We start from the raw sequence: 21,480 nt of genomic DNA, 5'->3' as shown, positions 1-21,480 counted from the left end.
ATTTAGGCTATTTTGCTTCTATAATATGTCTCCTCTTAGACTGGATTTCTCTGGAATTAAATGCTAATTGCACATTTTTGATAAGATAATGCATCATTTGCATATTTAAACATACAATTTCAGAAAACCTATCCTCTATTAACCTGTAGGGTCTCCCCTTTGGGAAAAAAAAATCAACAGACTAGCTCCATTTTCTGTGCAAGTTTATTCTGTTCTTCTTTCAAGTCACATTTTCTGGTAAACTTTCGAGCAACAATAACGAGCAGGCAGCAGACTAGACAATCCTTCATTTTATTCCAATTATGTGTACAGTAGATCACTATAAGGAAGCTAACACAGTATATGCGGTAATTAGTCAACAGTTTCTGCTCACCCCGAGGACAAAACCACACAACAACCCAGAGCATCATGTTGGGTACCACACCGCATTATTGCTAGAGACCACATAACATGTCGAACAAGATGGTGCCACGTACAGTCAGTCCACTTAAAGGTTCATCTAAGGTGGAAAATAAAACTGATTGGACCTCAACCAGGACGAGGCCTAGACAGGAAGCTGCTGACATTTGTTATCATTATTACTACGAGGATTATTATAAAGAAAAATGGAAGACATTCTCTGTGGGTAAGTTATTTATGCTATGCTGCGAGATGTGTGAAAAGTAGAAAAAGCAAATCAGGCGGTGAAGATTTACTCTCTTTAGCTTAAATATTCATGAAAAGACATCTTGATTAAGGCAAGGTTCGTCTTCATGTTAATTTTAGTGGTCGGCCTCTTTGGCTCATTAGCATTTTCCCTCAAAGCAGACAAACAAGTCAACAGTCTCTGCAGCAGCAAGCAGCAACCTGTATTTAAATGACTTATCCAAGTTGTGACATAATACCAAAGTAAAGATCATCTAAACGGTGAATATGCATGATGTTAAGTTATTAATATGAGAGGTGGATGGAGAGTTTAATCTACCTGCCGCTTCATTTGGATGACATGAAGTCTAACAGTCTAAAGTTTCAGGATTCCTGTTGGAGAAAAAAAACTGACGTGTAGTTTTATCCCCTGCTGTCTCGTAAAACTTGAGTTAGAATAGTGCACAGAGTCATGCTAATGGCTTACCAGCTGAGAAGTGAATATGAAAAACCCTTGTCACATTTGCATTTTTTGCTTAAAAAAAAAAAAGACAAGTTTAGTTCATTTCATCCAGACAGACAGTCTCGTATGGCATAATAATATGCCCGTTTGTTTAATGCTGCTACACACACAGCAACGATTCCTCACTTTATATGCCTCCTAAAAGATAACAACATAATAAATCATGTAAAGAGTTAGTGACAATCAACAGAAACAACAATTCAGAAAAATATTAATTAAACATACCGAGCTCAACGATTACAAAGTTAAACAATCATAAAATCTATTTAAACACCTTTTAAGTGTCCTTAAACCGACTGACGTGACCTTCTAATGATATATAAATATATTGATATATTGCTTTATTGAGGATATACTGCTAAAACATAATGCTAAACTCCAGCTGCAGAGGGCGAGAAAAGCCTCGCAGCAACTAATCACATTTAAATTCAGTCTTACAAGAAGGCTCATTTCAGAGAGATGCTCAGTTCAGTTCAGTCATCAAGTATAAATCAACACAAGATTGAATCAAAAATAACTGAGGTGTCACACTACACACAGTAAACCCCAAAGAGTCTTATAAAAGTGTTTCTGAAACTAACAGACACAATACTTGAAATAGAAATGTCTCCAAAAGGATGGTTCACCCCAAAATTAAATACATATTTTTCCATTTACCTGAAGTGCCATTTACCAATCTAATTATTATTATGTGTGAGGTGGCTGCCTTCTCTGTAATATAATTGATCTCTGTGGCTATAGAATAGAATAAATTTGACAAGAAATGCCTTTTTCCAGAAATCCTAACACAGTTTATTCCAGAGAAGGCAGACCTCAAACAGTCAGCAACACACACCAAAAATATCAGTGGTGGAATGTAACTTAGTACATTTACTCAAATACTTTACTTGAGTATTTCTACATATCGACACCCTCTTATAATAATGACCCACGTTATTTTTTGAGGTTTTTCCGGCGATTTTACCAGAGGTGGTCAGCATCATGAGGAGATGATTTAGGAACAAAATATCATAGGCCATTATTTTAGGAAGGTGACAATATGCCACTTTATAGTTCTACTCCACTACATTTTAGAGGCAAATATTGTACTTTTTACTCCGATACATTTAGCTGACAGCTTTAGTTACATTTTGGTCAAGATTTAACATGAATAACATAATATCAATTTAAAATGTGTATGCATGTTCATAAATAAACCTCATAAAACCTTGACAATAGTAAAATAATCAATATCTAGAATAATAATCCAAATATCGAATTTATATAACAATCGGAGTGGGCCATTCTGCAATGAGTTCTTCTACTTTTAATAGTACTTTTTTGATTCTGATACTTTTACTTAAGTTTTGAATGCAGGACTTTTACTTGTAGTAGAGTCATTTCACAGTGTTGTATTAGTACTTTTGTTTCAGTAAGGGATCTGAATTCTTCCACCACTGAAAATGATCCAGATTTACAAATTGATCTACAGTTAAAAGAAAAAATGTGTTTTTCTGGGTGAACTGTTCCTTTAAGTTTCCACACTTTGTTCTACATCCTGCTTCTTTGTATACACACTGCATGTCTTCTATCTACAGCTCCTCGATTATAAGGCAGCAACTACAGGAGGGGACTGAATGGACAACACTCAAGCAATTAAAGTGTTGATTCAATCTTTCTTATACTGCTTTTCCCCCCAAGTTGCCATTTTCTCATTGTTACACTAGGGGCCACCATGCGCACGTTTTTTTTATAACAGCAGATAACACCCACACACACACTCAGAACACACACACACACACACACACACACACAGTCAGGTTTCTGCTGAGCCTGCCCTCTTGTCATTTACAGTACACAGTCACTGTCTCAGTGTGCATGTTGACACAGCTACTTTGGGAATTTGTTTTAAAGCGGAAAAGAAACACTCTGACATCAGGTCAAATAAATCAGACTTCTGTTGAAAAAAACACAGTTAAACTTCCAGTCCGGTTCCCATTTGTCTGTTTTTCCTGAGGTGAAAACAAACACCAACAACCTCAAACACAAGCAGCTGAAGCAGTAGTCCTGTAGGTGTTTGGTACACAAACACACCACAGTGAAACACATGATCCAACGAGTCACAACTCATCACCTGTTTATACAAAGCAGTCACTACTGAGAAACTGAAGCACACACGTGTCTCCATTTGTGTCTTTAAAATATATATACAATATACTGATGTGTCCTCCACCTAGGACACTGATGAAAAAAACTAATGTTAGATTTGAGGGGGAAGAAACCCTGTTTGTCGAATTGTGTATGTCTCTTTATTATCTTAAACAGGATATTAGTGTCATCACTACTCTGTATGATGGTATAAAAATGAATGCATTAATTAATTAATGTGTAATACAGAACAAAGCAGTAAAAGAGTGTAAGAAAAGACTGTTTCTTTACCTGTTTTTTTTAAGCACAATTATTGTTGCTACATTTACCTGCAGTTGATCTCTTTCACACGGATTTTAAACAGTTTCAACTGAAGGCAGAGCTAGGTTATTATAGTCAAATAAAACTAAACTAAAAATCTAATATAAATGGTTGTAGTAACTATTCTGAACTTCTTAAATCTTGCCCCTGACAAAAACACCCCATCATAATATTTTTTAAAAAGCATCATTATAAAAGAAAACCATTACTGGAACTAATAAAACTAAATATTTAACCTAAATAAATGAAACCGTAATGAGCAAACCCACTCTGAAATTAAACTGAATTGAAAATAAAAAATTAAAAGGGTATAATAAGTGAAACTAATGAAAAATACAAAACTATAACTATTTGGAGGTGAGGATGGAGAAACAAATTGATGGAGGATAACGACACAACACTGGAAATACGTGTCCTGATTAATTATTTTCATACAACTTCTGGCCAATTACAAATTGGATGCAAAGTCCCTCCCACATACCAAAGACAAGCAGCTTAGGTTTAATTGGTGACTCTAAATTGTCCGTAGGAGTGAATGAGAGCATGTCCAGGGTGTAGCCTACCTCTCGCCCAATTTCAGCTGGTCCCAGCCCCAGTGAACTGAGTTTGTGTAATGAATGAATGAATAATTCCTGGCACAATTCAAGTGGGATCAAAAACGTATTTGTCTCTCTCCGTTCACTAGTGTGCAAATGTTTTTCTGCAATGAAATCCCATCTGTCACACCTGAAGAGGAGGGACTTCCCCTCTATGAATATTTGTTTTGTTTAAGGTATAAATAGGTGTGATCGACAGTATTTTTCAGTTTGATTGGAAATGACTGGTTCTCATTGGTGGTTATTTTTTGTATTTTTTCAGAAAGTAACGGGAACAAACTGCTTCCAGTCAACATTCTTTCACTCTGAGGACTCACACAGACGACCGCTTCGGATATTTTCAGCTGTAACTTAGTCAGGGGCCACACAAACGTTTGGTCACAGGGTTGATTTATGGTCGGCCTTGAAAGCTCACAGTTGGTTGGGCTTGTAGTCCGTCTAAAACGGCTGCTACCACCAATATAGATCAAAAAAATGGGGTTGCTTTGAAATAAGGCCCCACAGGACATTGATTATGTGACACCAGTGTAAACAGATAATTCATCTAACTTCATTTAAGACTGACTCAAAGTGACACTTACTGAGTTTTGCTTTGCAAACTTATTTAAGGTTATATCAAAGTCCATATTAAAAAAAGTGTCTATGATAAGTGTAATATAATTCAATAGCTAAAATCAGTCTCAGTATCAATTCAGTCAAGGTGCAGAACAACAGTTAACAGCATTAACAGTCAGACAGAAGATAATTATACAGTGATCAAACTGCAGTTCAAAGTGCAGGTCACAGCTAATCTGCCTTGGTCTCAGCAGCAGGGGGCGCCGCAGCTGAGGACACCAGTCTGGCAGCTTCCCCCTGGAGCTCTACTGGCCCCTCTCCACCTCCTTCCTCCTCCTCCTCCTTCTCCAGCCCCAGCGGAGGTTGTCTTTGTGCCGCAGCGTGCCTGGAGCGAGCCCTGTGCCTGCGAGGGTGGAGGAAGAGTGCGGGGTCAGGCATGGCCGTGGGCTCCGCGGGGCCCGTGACCTTCTCTATGGGCACACACTCGCGGGCTCGCTCCACTCTCGAAGCCGCCCTTGCACTCTTACGCTTGGGTTTAACAACAGGAGAGGAAGGGGAGGCTCCTAACGGCATCAGTGGAGAAACGGTGTTCTGCTCGGCGCCATACTGGGCCCCCTGACTGTTGGCTCGGGCGAGGAGTCCCTGCCTCTGCTGCATCCGCTGGTGGTGCAGTTTCTGCCTGGCAGCGTGCAGCTGGAAGGAGAGGTACGCCGCTGCCTCCGTTTGTTTCTGCAGCTCCGTGTTGAGAATGGTGGAACAGTGGCTGCGGCGTTTGAGCTCTTCCAGGAAATGGCGCTCCTTCTCCTTGAGGTTGGCTCTGAGGGCTCCCACCAAGGCCCCTTTGTGAGTCAGCTCCTTACGAAGCTCTCCTAAGGTGCACTCCTGCTCGGTCAGACGACTCTCCAGGTCCCAACAGCTGGCCTCCAGCAGCTCCTCCTCCTCCTGTAACTCTGGCACAGAGACGGACCGGATATACAAGTGTTAAATACACCTGCTACACAGAGTAGCCAAATAAAAAGACTAACAGTTCACAAAAATAAGTAGAATACATTTTCACAACCTGAAACAGTACAACAGAATTAATACAGCATATACACAGTTTAATACACACTGTGCATTACCATAGAGGCAGATTACTTTTAACGCTTCGAAGAGCAAAGCTGAGCATTTGTTGGGCCACACAAGCTTTAATCCTCAGCACATATGACTGCAGAAATACAGATTTTTCAGACCATAATTTAGCTGAGATCTTCTCAGTAAAATAGATATCAAAGTAGAAAATTGAAACCATGTCTGAGTATTTAGAAAATCACCACTCTGACATGAAATAAGATATATTAGCATTATAAGCACTGCTAATCAATATCTAATTAAATAAAAACTACTTGCTCTGCACTCTGTTTAAGGAGCAAATGCAAAGAAAACAAGTGGGAACGCCACCAAACTTGAGTAACACTCAAGATGCTTGTTATTGAGCAGAGTCTGACATGGAATATCTATGAAACAGTTAAAATTCTCTATATACTCGAGAACGCCAGCTCAAATATCTTTTAAATGAGGACTCTGCATTACATAAAAGATATAATTCATAACAATGGTGGCTTGTTACACACAGCATTTGAAGTTGGCCACTTTATCCAAGAGAGAGAGAGAGAGAGAGACAAAGAGAAAGAGCGAGTGGCGGTGGTGGAGAGAGGTAGAGAGTGACTGAGGGGAGAACAAAGCTGTGGATCACAGGAATAAAACCTTATTTTCTGATTTTCCATAGCAGTAAACCCTCCTTTACTACTGGAATGCTGCACCACAGATATATAACACACTGCACCAACGTGTCCTTGCAATCTGAGTTATTCTCGCGTTATAAAACTCCACCGGCTAATTTCTATAACATCAACTTCTGCGGATTATTCCCATGAGATAAAACAGACAAAGTACTTCTTGAGGCCTCCTCGCCGCATGAACTTTAACCTCCCTGCCAAGGTCAGGTTTAATGCAGTATTCTGCTTATTGCTGTTTTTTGCTTCTGCAGACAACATTTGCACTCTTATATTCCATTAAAATTCCCCAGAGGAGAGGGAAGTATGGATGAAAAGCCAGTGCAGCAACCTCAGGGCTGGCTGAGCTGCAGCCTGCCAGAGGAGAAGAAGATTACATCCACAGAGGCCGATACTGAAGCCGCTACCCGTGGAAATAGGTCAGGTTTTCAGGGTAGGAGAATCCCAGAGGGTGGAGGGGGGTTTGGTGATTCCTGGAGGTAAAATTCTAAAGCCTGGAATCCATATCGGGCTTAAATTCAATAGAGGGCTTCATACTTTGATAAAAGCTTTGAGTTTAAGGTTAGAGTTGCTTCATCTCATTGCTTTATGATCTACATTTTTTTTATGATGCCGTATTAGGACGACTGAAAGTAAAGGGAAAAGGAGCCAGGGGAGGAGGGGGATATTCTGAGAAATATTCAGAATTAACCTGTAAATGTACTGAGAATTTCTGAGTTTTTCTTGTTAATAATGACTTTATAATCTCAGATAATATTCTCGAAGCCATACATTTGTCTCGCGGCGTATTATGCCTGCAGTGGATGACCTAATTAAACTACCCTTGCAATGCAATTAGATTTATCAATAAGCAAATACTTGTGATTTTAGCCCAGAATTAGCATATTACCAGAAGCATCTGGATTCTGAAGAGAAATGGTTGTAAATTGGGCCTAATCAGAAGAAAACAACTGAAAACAACATGATTTAGATGAGATTTGTACCTTTTCTCAGAGAGATAACAGAGAGTATCCAAGTTTCCAAGACTTAAATCTTGACATTTCTGAGTTTTTTGTTGGAATATTACCCCCCTTCTCCTGTCTGCTTATGGCCCTAATGCGCCATCATATTTTCCACTTGCTCTATCTTTTTCTCTTATTTTTCTGTCTGTATGACTTCCCATCACTACACTTAGTCCTTTTACATCATGATTTTCTGTCTCCAGTATCGCCTTTCTCCGATCCGCTCCGTCTTCCAGGATGGATCCTCTGAGGACCGATCGGTCTCAGGTTTTCTGTCGCCTATCACCCCACCCAGGTTGAGCTCATATCCTAACTATAGACTCCATCACCCAATGTGATCTTCATATCCTCCCATACTCCTCTCCCCTCCTCCACGTCTGCAGCTGACCGCATCCTGCCGCCTTGTCTTTTCCCTTAATCGCTCTGCTCGCTACCTCTCATTACCTCTCTCCTTCCACCTCTTTCTCTCTCCTTTTCCTGGCTCTACGTCTCTCTCGCTCTCAGCAAAGTCTTGTAAGTGGACACCCCCTCTGGGACGGCGAGGAAAAACGAGAACGGGGAAAGAAAAAGAGGATGGATCAATTTGTCAGGGTGGGAGGAGGAACAGAGGGCCGTGCTGTATTGATGGATCGGGGGATAACCTGTCCTGGAAGAGGGGATGGAGGGGCTAATGGCTGAGTAATACAGCCAAACACAACCTCCCCTTGCTATCTACACGCACACATTCCACAGCCTTTTGGATCTCTAATTCGCTGTGACAAAATGGTGCCTATCTCTGCGTCCCTGCATCCAGACACCACAAATTGTCCTGCAAATGTCAGCTGTGAGCCAAATATGTCGCGGCATGCTGTCTTTGCAGCTGTGTCTGTTTCTTCACAGCGAGGGCGAGCGACCCCCCACGCAGCCGTGACCGTTTCTTTTCATACAGAAAAACAGGAAAACACAGACGCACTCATGATCTGTGCTGTGCATGGTTTGTCAGATGCTGAGAAGAGGGAGAAGGGTGGCTGACAGGGATCTTTCCCCTGGGGGATGGATTGGGGGTAGGAAGGACCGAGGGGTGCAGGAGTCGAGTTATGGTGGATTGGGGGTTGAGGTTGAATGCGGTGAAGACAAACAAGCCCAAGAAGCTGTAAACACGTTGTTGGTGTGGCTCCGTCTAGTTTTACTTGAAACGCACGCTTCAATTATGGAGCGTGAGGATGTAGTTGACGCGTGTCTTAAGCCGAAAAAATCCCACAGTTTCTTTCTTATGGTTTATTGAAAACCTTTCGTTTGAGCATTACAAACAATAAACTGCAGCAATCCAAAATAATAATAATTATGAGCACGGTCAAAAACTAGTGTGCTCTCCTCGTCTCCATAATCCTAATTAAAGCAAAGTAAGCAATTATGACGTTACACACATCTCAGCCAATAAGAAGAGTGCAATTCCTATGAACCAATAGGCATTCCTACAACCTCAATAAAGAACTATAAACTTAAGAAATACAAATCTGAATTATTTATCAGCTTCTCTACAATGTACAAAATGGCTCTAACACACGTGTCTGTCTTTCCGTCTCCTGTGCAGATGGAGGGCTGATTCATGATGCAAGTAGATGAGGGAGAAAAAAAAAGAGGGATTTTGTTTTTCAACGTACCTATCTGGCTCCTGCCTGGAGGCTTCACCTTTAGATCACTTGTCAACTCTGGAAAACACAAGAGAAAGACAAAAACACAAGAGTGAGCTGTTAAAGAGACAGAAATATATATATGAAATCATACTGTTAGAGCTTAGTGGTGCTGAAATCTCTTAACACAGCTGTGTGGTGACATTTTATGTTGCCTGCTGCTGGTTAACATAACAGATGCTCGTTGCAGTTTCCAGCACATTTTCAATGCACTCATCCATAATTTATGATGCTAAATCTGAAACTTTACATCAAAGACTGATGTCCTGTTACATTCTTGGAGAAAAACTGTATTTTTATTGCAACCTCAATAAGACATATTAGCATTATTAGCACTGAAATCAATATCCAATTAAATAAAAACTACTTGCTCTGCACTCTGTTTAAGGAGGAAATGCAAAGTAAACAAGTAGGAACGCCACTAAACTCGAGTAAAAATTCAAGATACTTGTTATTGAGCAAAGTAAGCAGAGCCACATTTATCCATAGGCTGCATAAAAGAAGCGTATGCAGCCATAGTGACATCAGCCACAGGTTTGTGGACTATTGATTAGAAGCTTCAAGTTGTCAATCACAAGGTCGTCTATTTCTACTCTAAATGGGACCATCATTTACAAAACGAACATCATGCTGTGTTAAAGAGTCAAAACAAGGAATTGAGAACATAAACTCACTACAGAATGTTTACAGAGATAATGAAATAAGTGAGAAGTAGCGTCATTTTCTCATGGACTTCTTTTTACAACCTGTGGAGTTGCGCCCTGCTGGCCGTTAGAAAGAATGCAGGTTTGAGGAACTTCTTAATTGGCTTCACTGTCCAAAGCCAGAGGCTTCTGTACGTCCATTTCTTTTATACAGTCTATACATTTATTACAACATCTGAACTGGTAGAGGAACCCTTTATACTGTGTTGTGGCAGTTTTCAACATTTAAACCCAAAGCTGCAGTTTCACACTGTAGCATTCTGCAGACTAATGGATTTGATAGATGTATTTATACTTAATTGTCCCGTAAGGAAAGTTGTCTTGGGCTTAATGCTGCTTTAAACACAACACACTTTCCAACAATGTCACAAAGCACAAAAAACATAAGAAACTGTAACAGATTAAGATTTTTTTTAAGTTGTATTTGTTTATTTAAATGTTATTTTATTTGGTATTTGTTATAATGCTTTTATTTTGAAGGTGAACTCTCACCCAAGTCTCGTTTGGCTGCTCTCGTGTGCATGTGGGTCAAAGCAAAATTCCCGGGAAGCATGAACAATGGTTCAGGTTGAATTGTTTGTCAAGAGAGACTGGAAGTAAATGCGAAGAAGAAGACGAAGGAAGATAAAGGATAATTCCCTTTATGTAGCATGCAGCCAATGAGGTATTTTGTTTCATTTATCTGTATTTCACTTTGTAGAATGTGATCTTAAGTGAACTTGATTTAACCTTTACTTCCTTATAAATTATGTACAGTTTTCACAGTGGATTTGAGATGGAAGAATGAGGCTTCAAATAAATCAGTGCAAGAAACCGAGTTGCTTTTGCCTGGTGCTTGGAGGGAGTTACAGAAACATAGTATACAAACATACATACATACATAAAAGTGCTTAAATTCACATGTTGAAGGTGAGATAGCAGTTCTATAAAAATAATAACAGATGGTAATAAGCAAAGCCACACCACCAGAAAAAAAAGATTATAAAGGTGATTTTGTGTGAAAAACTGATTAATGTAGATGTTTCCAAGGGATTTCTTATAACATCTGTGTGACTTTCTGATGAGTATTGTTTCATGGAGTTTGTGTTTCCTCTGAATATTGTTATAGTCTGTGTCACGTACGTTGTCTTTTATGTCTGGCATTAGTGGATAGCTTTTGCATCCATTTGTCTTGTGTCATAAAAAAACAGACACTCAGCAGCTTGTTTGTCTTGCTGCTCGATCCGACAATAAAACCATGATTGCATGCCTTTTTTTTAAAGCCCTGTAGAAAGCAGTAATAGAGCTAAATAATGTTACTGCCAGAATGATAGTCCACCAACATGATGAGGATTATCCAAATATTACATGATATGATGTCTGGCACGCTGGCATTTTTAGATGGATTATATCTCATGTCAGAAACTAACGGTTTATGTTTTTGAGAAGATAATGTATCAGGCTGGTGTATCAGTTATTAGCAGGGCTGGATTGTCCCTGATAAAAAGCATTGCAGCTTAGCGTCTGTGAGTCTGGACTGCCTGTCTGTCATTTCAGTTGTCATTTAGAGCAGCCGGACTGCAGGGAGATCTCTACATGCAGCTTTCAGCACACACTCAAACACAGCAACACATAGTTCAATTTTCAAAAAGGATTAAGCTATTATTTTAAACACGAATCCTCCTAATACTTTGATATTTGGATATAAAGATATAAAGCAGAATCGAGAGCAGCAGATGTGTTTTTCTTAGGCTTTCTTCTCCTCTTGCTCTCCCTGTCACACCCTTTCTCTGTCCCCTGCAGTCAGCATAACACGCCCACACATGCAGCTGGCATGAAGAGAGGAAGACAGAGGGGATGAAGATGGTGTGAGATCGTAGAGAGGGAAAGACAAGAGGAAGGGAGGTAAGAAGGAAGGGAGAGAGGAATGGTGAGGAATCAAAAATGTTGGTTTTAATGGGTTTCATGGGGATTCATGGGGTTTTTAAGGCTCTGAATGTCTTTATTTTGGCTACACAGGTTATTAAATACTTATTATAGGAGCTGAAGATTAACTTCAGAACAAATGATCAAAAAATAAATAAAGTGAAAACACTAAAAAATGTCCCCAGTGAGACACAAAGGGCTAATTGAACCGCAAGCAGTCGTCTGTAGGAACGATTTCTTGAAACAACAGTCAAACAATGAATTCGAGGAGCTCAGCACATTGCAGCTTTCAGTGTGAGTAATTCTTTGGCTTATCTCCTTCAGCCTCACTCAGCATTCAAGGTTTTTCTCCCATGGTTTGACCTTGACGCACACACTTAATTGATTTTTCATGACACACAACAAAAAAGCCCCAATTTCAAAAGGGGACAATAATTGATTTAGCTTGTTGTCCAAGGAGCCTTTATGGTGATTAGAATGAGATGTTAGAACAATAAAAAGAAGAAGTGAGCAGTCGGCAGAGCTGATATGCACGGAAACATCGTCAGCTCAACCTTGCAGTATCCTTCACATTAGCGAGCTGGCAGCAAACACCTGCAAACTGCATCAGCCAATCAGCACCTCGCCTCACAGCCGTCCTGCTGACTCTTCATCACCTCCATTTTATATCTGGAAACCTCTTTGAAAACAACCCAAAAAACAGAGACATTGACAAGTTATACATGCTGTCAAAGTGTAACACGCAGTGGCGGTTCTAGACTAATTTTCCTGTGGGGGCCAAGGAGGGGCCAGTGTTTAATCAGAGGGGCACATAAAAAAACGGTAAAGATGATATTAAAGCATTCAAAACCCTTATTTTTAGCGTATTTAAAAATCTCTTAATTTACAAATTAATTGATTGAAACAATGAGACTTACCAACAATAACATTAATTACAATTAAACTATTACACAATGTACACATTCTGGGTTCCTTTTGTGTACAATAACAAAAAATAGATAAGAATTGTTCATTCGTTCTTAGTTATAAATTGATTTTTATGTATTATTAATTTGACACAGGGGCCACAGCAGGGGCCAAGGGCTTCTTCACAGGGGCAGTGGCCCCTGGAGGCCCCTGTGTAGAACCGCCACTGGTAACACGGACTCAAAACTGCTCAGAAACAAGAGGGCTGCCAGTCAGGAAATACAGCAGTAAGTACTAGTCCTCTGAGAATAAATAATTTCCCTGGCAGGACGAGCGAACGCCAGAGCCGACTACACTACTGGCTGGCCTGCATTAGCATCCTCATCAACACCTCAGTAGGAGGCGGGACAGCTGTGAACAGGAGAACTGGAAACAAACCTCCTCAACAACAGGATGTACTTAAAAACTTGAACTTTTTAAATTGGGATTCATTTCTTTTTGGGCTTCTACACTCTGACAAAACTGAAACTAAAGTTAGGATTCTTTTTCAGAAACAAATCTTGCTTTTCCATCAGTCAAGGAAATATTTAATTTCTGCAACTTTCTTGCCAACTAATCAGAGCCTTCAGAAGCTGGACTGTGTTTATCATCGTGCTCTGTGTTTCATTACTGGCTTTGGGAAATCGTACACATCATTGTACTCTGTATGCCACGGCTGAAATGCCATCTTTGTATGTTCGCAGGCTCTCATTGGTTAGTTTTTATCTATAAATGTATTCTTGGGCTGCTTTCCTCTTACCTGTGTACATACATGTGTCGGAACCAAACTAAACATGGTCTACGCTCACAAAATATTGTACAGATGTTGGTGCCAAGAGTGAGAACTGAGTTAGGCAAGAAAGCTTTTAGTTACTCTGCCCCTTTATCATGGAACAATCTGCAAAAGGACTTGAAACTGTCTGAACTGATTGATCACAATCGGTGAATTCAAATCGATTCTAAAGTGCTACTTAAGTCGGCTACTGAGGCTCCTTCAGTGTTGTTGTGATGGCTCTATTTGTATTTAGTTGTTTATGATAACTGTGTTTAAATGTTGTAACTTGTCTCTTTTTATGCTGCTTTCTTGGCCAGGTCTGTCTTGGAAAAGATACTTTTTTTAATCTCAGTGAGACTTATATATATATATATATATATAAGTCTCATATATATATATATATATATACATATCCTCAAATAAAAACACAAATACCTTTTTGGCATACTGAGTGTAGCTAAAAAAAGCTATAACAAGGAAATGAGTTAAGACAGACAGCCCATCTATAGACAAGTGGTATGACATCATTTACGAAAGTTTTGTAATGGAAAGAATCACTTTCTCTGTGAGGCTTCAGAAAGCCAAATTTGAGGAAATCTGGGAGAAGTGGAGATTGTACATCACCCCGAAACATCCTGTTTTGTTTAATATTTTGTAACTTTCAGTTTTTTAATTTTTAATCTGTTCTACTACTTGCTGTAGAAGGACACGCCCCCAAGTTCTGTTTGTTGCTGTTTATAATAATAAGATAAAAATCTGGATCACAATGCCAATTATTATAATGGTGATGACTGTGTCATGTGCTATTGAAATGTGATTCCAAATAAAGACAAAATTTAATTAAAAAAAACAAACTTAAAATATGTAAAAAGACATGAGCATTAAGAACACATTGCTTTCTGACATGACAGAAATAATCCCACATATTCTGGCTTCACACCCAACTGTGAAAAAAAGAAATCATAGTGAGCATAGGGACGTATGACATTGTGAAACTAGAATTAACGCCTCACGGTTGTATGCCTCCACAAACCAGTCAAGTTGCAGTTTAATTCAGTGTCTGTCCAGACTCATTTGTAGCCATGACAGTATAGACAATGTTTAAAATTTTTGCTGCAAAGAAGCTACAAATTCCACAACATAGATGCTTCCCACAGATCCTCAAACCAGGCAGCTCAACTGCTACAGTTTCAAGGTGGACACCCAAGATAAGTGTCGCCAATTCAGTATCAGTATTCAGTATTTTATCCCAATACTTGAGTCCCGATGCAATATTATTGCAATTTTAAGCATTTTGCGATAGGGTGAGTATTGTGATACAATATATTGCAATCATTGCGATATTGCAACCAAGAATTGTTTTGTCAAATAAGAGAAAATTCTCAGTCTATTCATCTCTTTTACTACTATTCTACTCATCTCTATTCATCACTTTAGTCTTTTTCTTTCTCCACAATGAGACTATGAGTCACAGTGACCTTTGACCTCCAAAATCGAATCAGTCCAACTGGATATTTCTGGCAAATTTGAAGAAATTCCGTCAAGGTGTTACTGAGTTGTTGTGTGAATGATGAGAATGGGACAGATGGAGAAAACATAATGTCTCCAGCCACGACTGTCACCACCACAGAGGCCTAACAACCATCAGAAGGACTGAAACACACTGAAGCCATTTGTTTGTGGCGAGCATATGATCCGACCTCAATCCGACGCAACTACCAGCTATCCTCCACAAGTTTATACTGTTACTGCACCTATAGCCAGGATGTACATTCTGTTATGCAGCAGAGGACACAAACTGTAGCAGCATGCATGACAGTACAAGCACCTATCTAGAGAAATGCATAGCAATGTTTCTCTAACAGAAATATAGGTAACGCTTTATATTAAGGTTCTTGTAATAACCATTAATTAACAAGTAATAAGGCCCTTGTAAGTCCTTACAAGATGCTTATTAACATTACTGTGTGTTTATAAGCCTATATAAGTGTTAATAATGGCATTATAATACAGCTAATAGCAGCCTATAAGAGATGTATAATAAGAACATTAATAAAAGCCTCATGAGTATCTCATAATGCTTCATAATAGCATTACAAACACCCATAACCCACCCATTATGTCTTTGCCATGCCTTTATTAATCTTTTGTATGCTTATTGATATTAAAATATACTTTATTGCTCATCTATTATAAGTTAACTATGCACTTGTTAACAGTTAACTATGCTTTTTGCAGCTAAAGGGATCTAAAGCGAGAACAATGCCTTATTACTTGTTAATTAATGGTTATTACAAGGACCTTAATATAAAGCGTTATTGAAATATATACTAGTCCAGACCACAGGACCTTCTTCCTGTCCAGCGAGAATGTTCTCTAATGGTTTATAGTGATGCATTTTGGTTCATTTGATGTTTTCTGTGTGTGGAAAGAGTTTACAACCTCATCAGCTGATTCAGACCAGAGCAAATTAACTGTGGGAGTGTAAACGCCCTCAGATCCGTGAATACCGAGGTGTTTATTAGTCGCCCTCGACTGTTTTGATCCAAGTTTCTCTTAAAACAGACATTTGCCTGCAAAACCCTTCAAAAGATTTTCCCTCTGGCATGCCAGCATCATAAGAAGCTTTAAAGACGCACGGCAGAAAGAGATGTGTGTTTATAGTGAGTGTGGTGTAATAACGTCCCCGCATATGCAATCCCACAGAAACCTCTGAGGAGAAGATTTATGTTTATGTTGAGGAGTTCTTCTGTGGAAGGAATTTTTTTTTTGTTGTTGTCACTGTGAAAATGTAGTGAAACTCTCTGGAGTCTTAAATTAGTTTTATAATGAAAAATATGGTATTTCTGGAGGGTTTCTTGCACATAAACAAAACACACCATCTCTGTTCGTGTGTTGGTCTCCAGGGCTGGGCTAATCAAAATGTTCTTTCCTGATAAAGGTAATGTTTTTATATGCCATATACAGTCAGTCATGTATGTAAAAATGATTAGACCACCCTTGTTTTCTTCAATTTCTTGTTCATTTTAATGTCTGGTACAACTAAAGGTACATTTGTTTGGACAAATATAATGATAACAACAAAAATAGCTGATAAGAGTTTAATTTAAGAGCTGATATCTAGCCATATAATATATCAAGGTAATTCAAGTAATAAATATTCAATATGGAAATGCCTTTCTTTGCTGTTTTTCAGCAAAACCACTGCCACTTCAGCTCTGCTCCCATGTGCAAGGATCAGAACACAAAGGTCGTCCAAATGACGTAAATATTGACGCAGTTCGAACGAAAGGATGTAGAAAAAAATATATGCAATAGGCATTTTTATATCACTTTGACAACGTACAAAATCATCATGTCACCCAGCCTCAGCTCTGCCTTTCTGTCTGTCCATCTCTTAACACCACACACACACACACACACACACACACACATGCACTCTAACCACAACACATTGCTTTATTGACCAGATGTGATCATCCAGCAGAGCCACAGAGTGATGGAGGAGGTCGTTTTCTACATTACTGGTCACACACTGGCTCTGAGCCATGTCACCATCAGTCACACACACACACACACACACACACACACACACACACACACACACACACCCCTCCCCCCTTCATTTGTTAACCACAATCCTGTTCATATGGATTACTAAGGCTATGGGATCTATGGATTAACTATAATGGATACATTCTCTCTGAGGATGTATTGTGTGTGTGACATTAACGTGTGTGTGGGTGTGTGTGTGTGTGTGTGAGAGAGAGAGTGTGAGTGTGAGTGTGTGAGTGTGTATTGTGTTAGGGCTTAAATTTTATTTTCAGTTACGTTTTTAGCTTCCAATGATCATTAATGATCTAATTTATTTACATTTGTCTAAAAATGCAAGAAAATCCACTGGTAAAAAGATAAAGTTCAATAAATGCATGATGTTTCCAAAGTTAATTAATAAATGTGTATAATTTTGCTTTTTAACATTACCCAAAATGATTGTGACTATAATTTTTTTTGCCATAATAGAGCAGCCTAATGTGCATGTGTGTATTCAATCATATAAAAAGTGGATTCTGCTCAACTCTGAGGACAGAAAGCTGCCTCTGACTAGGTTAAATAATTATTAGTATTATTTACTAGTATGTATACTATTACTAGTATTATTATAAAGACTAGTATTTAGGTTAAAATCATGACCGGTTTAAGGAGAGGGTGTGTGTTCTGTTTAGCATGTAACACTACTAAGAGTACATGGATAAGGAAGACCTCCCAGGAATTAATTAAATTACATTGTGTGTGTGTGTGTGTGTGTGTGTGTGTGTGTGTGTGTGTGTGATCATATGCACTTCTTGCTTGATTAAAGGGACGGCATATCCATTAGGATCGAAACAGGAAATGATGCAATCTACAGGAATCATAGCATGACATCACCATGTAGTCATTGTCTGGCATTGACTGATGTTACACACACACACACACACACAGAGGAACAATGAGGCCTGTGTACACGTGGGGGGATTCAGTTTCTCAGCCAGAGATGAAAATGACAGTAACTGCACTGCAGATTGTAACTGATCTCAGAACAGAAGCTTTTGTTCCTTCCAAAAATTAAATATTGATAATTTGTTCCATCATATGAGGATGAAATCATTAAAAATGATATTCAGATTATCTGAGGCTCCACCTGGATAGAATCACATCTGGGTGATTATCATAAAGTGGACGGGAAAAAATCATTAAAAAAAGGCCACAAAAAACTGCCTTCTTCGCATTAATACATCAAGTCTGTAATTAAAAATCTCTGTGCATCTCTCTGAGGGTAGGGGGTCAATGAGAGGGGTCCCTGCTGATTATAGCTGCAAAAAAAGTAATCCTTCACTTTAATTCATTAGCGATGACATTATTAATGATCAACACAGAATTTCAGACAACAATGCAGAACATTATCTGGTTCAGGTTTACCACATGTGAGGATTTATCAATTACTGTCCCTAGATGTGTAATAAAAAGCACCAGAGCTGGACGATATGATGATATGTATCGTTATGTAGCTATAAAAATGCCTCTCACTTACATTTTTCTATACTGTGTCTATCGCAATGTTGAAAAAACAGCTGCTAAAGTGCATAACGGCAATTTTTATGTCTTCGGACGACACTTCACATTCTGATCCTTAGTGAACCACAGAGGCTTTGTTTTGTTAACATGTCATATAGAATATAAGGCTTTAGCTCGTGGTTATTTTACATAGATTACTTATTTAACGAATAACCAGAATACAAGCTGTATCCTGATATATATTGTTACTGAAATATGAAATGACCTATAAGAGGATAGAAGATTTTGGCCATTAATAAGGAATTTAAAACCTCTTAAACCATATAAGTGACATATATAAACTGTGCAGGAGAATAAGAGTTCAAATAAGGCACATTCAAGAATGTTCCCCTATATCAAGGGTGTATTTTTTAGTTACATAAAAGTTTCTTAGCCTCTTCTCTCTCTCACACACACACACAACCCAGCAGCAGTGTGTCCCTCACCTGAGCATCGTTTCTGCAGGGAGAGGATCTCCAGGTGGAGGCCGTGGAGTAAAGTGAGATGCTCCTGCCCGAGGAACACCACGCTCCTCTCCACACTCCTGACCTGCCGGGACAGGCTGCCCTCATCAGCCATGGCCTGGAGTCTGCAGGGACAGAGGGGGGGGGGGATCAGAAAGATGGCACTGATAGATTTCATTTGTTTACTCCACCATCAGCATCCATCCTAGCCTGACTTTATAGACAGCTCACTGCTGAAAATGTCACTTTCCCACACTGGGAACATTGCTTATGTCAGCCACACTGAGAGAGAAGTGCAAGTTCTGTATCGAGGTCATGTGGCAGCTATAAATAAGGTATTGATGACCAGAGAAATCAGCAGAAAACATGCACCTCCTGTCAGGCTGCAGCTACGTCGATAATGAAGCCTTTGCATTAGCTCTGAAGTGGATGCATCTGCTTACCTTTAAATGTAGGCTATGTTAAGTGCCAAAATGTGCTAAATAAGAGTCGCAGGCGTTATAAAACCGTCCTCTGATCCGGGCATGCTGGCCTCCGGTGCTGCTGGTCCAAACACATCGTATGTGAAGCGTTAAAGTGCCTCTAAACTGCATGTGACGCCGTTTGATATGAGGACGAGGAGGCTGGAGAGCTGCGTAAAAAAGCAAAACCACCACCACGCACGGCACCGCCACGGTCCTCCGGATAAAGCGCTCCTCGCTGCAGCATCGAGCATCGCTCCGCTAACAGGATGTTTTCAGATGCGTCGATGTGAAAGCCAGCAAGGAAAGTGCGCAGTCCGTTTTTTTTTTTCAACATGCGCACCCTTCTGCCTCCTCTTCCTCGCCCACAGACTGAGACATCACCGAGCTGCTGTGTGTGGACCGAGGCTGAGCTCATGAAAACAAGCCACCGTGAGCAGAACACGCGAGATCATCGTACGACGGAGTCAGCGGGACAGCTGATTGGAGGGACCAGCCCAAATCAGCTGTACGTCGACTCAGGCTGATCGATACAGGCAGCGCGTGGGAGTACAAAGGAAACACCCAAACTGTTAATAAAGAGGAAAACATTATTAACAAAACAAACTAAATGCGTTTACATTTTTTAAGCAGTCCAATGGTTTATTCTGGGACTTTTAACATCTTGATTTGTGCATCATGGATAGAGACAACCCAGGCTGCTGCAGTGGTTCTCAACCTGCGGAGCGCGGACCTCCTGGGGTCGCCTCAGGTGAAGTTTTCTTCCTGAACAGTGCTGTTTCTTTTAGTGCAGAGACATCTTGATCTTAATGTGGACAAAAACTTAAATTTATTGGCTGTTTGTGTCATTTAATCAAAGTTTGTGTGCAGCATGTTAGTTTCGGTGCACTATGTTTGTTACGTGATTGGTCAGCCTGGTTTTAGGGGTTTGAATATGAACACGTATACCACTATAATACCAGTACTGTGCTTTTTAAAAACCCATTTAGGCCTAAAACGCCTGGAAAAAATGCCTGTAAAACCTCTGGGTGATTTTAAAATAACACCCTAAAACCTGAAGTTTTTCTGGAAATTCAACAGAAGTGTCAACGTTTCTACTAAATAATAGATTTTTCAGCCTCTGTAGCAGATAGAAATGAAATTCAAAAAGCATTTGAGAGCTTATACCTGTGGCTTTCATGAGAAGTTGAGTTTATTTGTCCAAACCTTCAATAAAGTTTTTTAAAAAATCAATGTGTTGCATTGCGACGCTCCCACATGTATTCTGATGCATTTCATTGGCCAAGAGACCGAAAATAGGTGGAAAAAACTACAAATACTACAAAACCACGTATCCGTTTTCCCGGCTTTAATGGTAGAATAACTCAACAGCGCCCCCGGTTTTAATGGTAGAAATGCAGTAATGCTTTCCCGCCTTAAATGGGTTAATCTAAATTTTCAAATAAATGCAGAAGTATTATTCAGAGCTGCTGCAGATATGATAGCTGATTACATGGTTTTAATCCTTTTAATTTTAATATAAAAGAAAGTAAGTGATATGAATGAGATTAGCATTCTGTGTTGGTTGAAAACAATGTTTTAAAACAGGGATGGGCAACTGGAGGCCCGGGGGCCACATACGGCCCGCACCCTCACTTGAAGTGGCCCTCAGTACAATTACATGCATTTGAGCATGACATTTTAAAAGTTCAGTGTAAAAATGCACAAAATTACTTCTTGCAATTAATGTTGGTCTGCTGTTCTTGCACTGAAAAAAAAGAAATCACAGTAAGTGGTTATTTTTTATTTGCTCCAAACCTTTTGTATTCCTATTTATACTGTTAAACATGCATTTGAGCATGAAATATGTTAAGTTACTGCACTGTAAACATATTTAAAATTGCAGTTTCATCATATCTGGTTAAGTGCACGGTCCTATATGTGGCCCTGTGGTAGTG

At 39.5% G+C, this 21,480-nt stretch overlaps 1 protein-coding gene across 1 annotated transcript; it reads right to left on the bottom strand.

Annotated features, from left to right (window-relative positions):
* Nucleotides 1–272: 272 nt before the first annotated feature.
* On the bottom strand, nucleotides 273–19,914 carry ccdc92ba (coiled-coil domain containing 92Ba). The gene is made up of 4 exons (XM_059331313.1): nucleotides 19,526–19,914; nucleotides 19,065–19,207; nucleotides 9,166–9,213; nucleotides 273–5,696 (listed from the first exon to the last, which is right to left on the bottom strand). Exons 2-4 carry the CDS (start codon nucleotides 19,195–19,197, stop codon nucleotides 4,978–4,980), a joined length of 900 nt encoding a protein of 299 aa, XP_059187296.1. The 5' UTR covers nucleotides 19,198–19,207; nucleotides 19,526–19,914; the 3' UTR covers nucleotides 273–4,977.
* Nucleotides 19,915–21,480: the final 1,566 nt, after the last annotated feature.

Source organism: Centropristis striata, chromosome 4 (genome assembly GCF_030273125.1).
Source record: "Centropristis striata isolate RG_2023a ecotype Rhode Island chromosome 4, C.striata_1.0, whole genome shotgun sequence".
NCBI lineage: Eukaryota > Metazoa > Chordata > Actinopteri > Perciformes > Serranidae > Centropristis > Centropristis striata.
Note: the sequence above shows the minus strand (reverse complement) of the source record. Positions and strands in the feature narration are given on the sequence as shown.

Bases quoted from the DNA above. Each gene is read 5' to 3' on its own strand.
- ccdc92ba (XM_059331313.1), bottom strand. From the start codon at position 19,197: ATGGCTGATGAGGGCAGCCTGTCCCGGCAGGTCAGGAGTGTGGAGAGG. The intron at 9,214-19,064 runs GTGAGGGACACA...TGTGTTTTCCAG, and splicing joins CCTGCAGAAACGATGCTCAG to AGTTGACAAGTGATCTAAAG. The intron at 5,697-9,165 runs GTACGTTGAAAA...TCTCTGTGCCAG, and splicing joins TCCAGGCAGGAGCCAGATAG to AGTTACAGGAGGAGGAGGAG.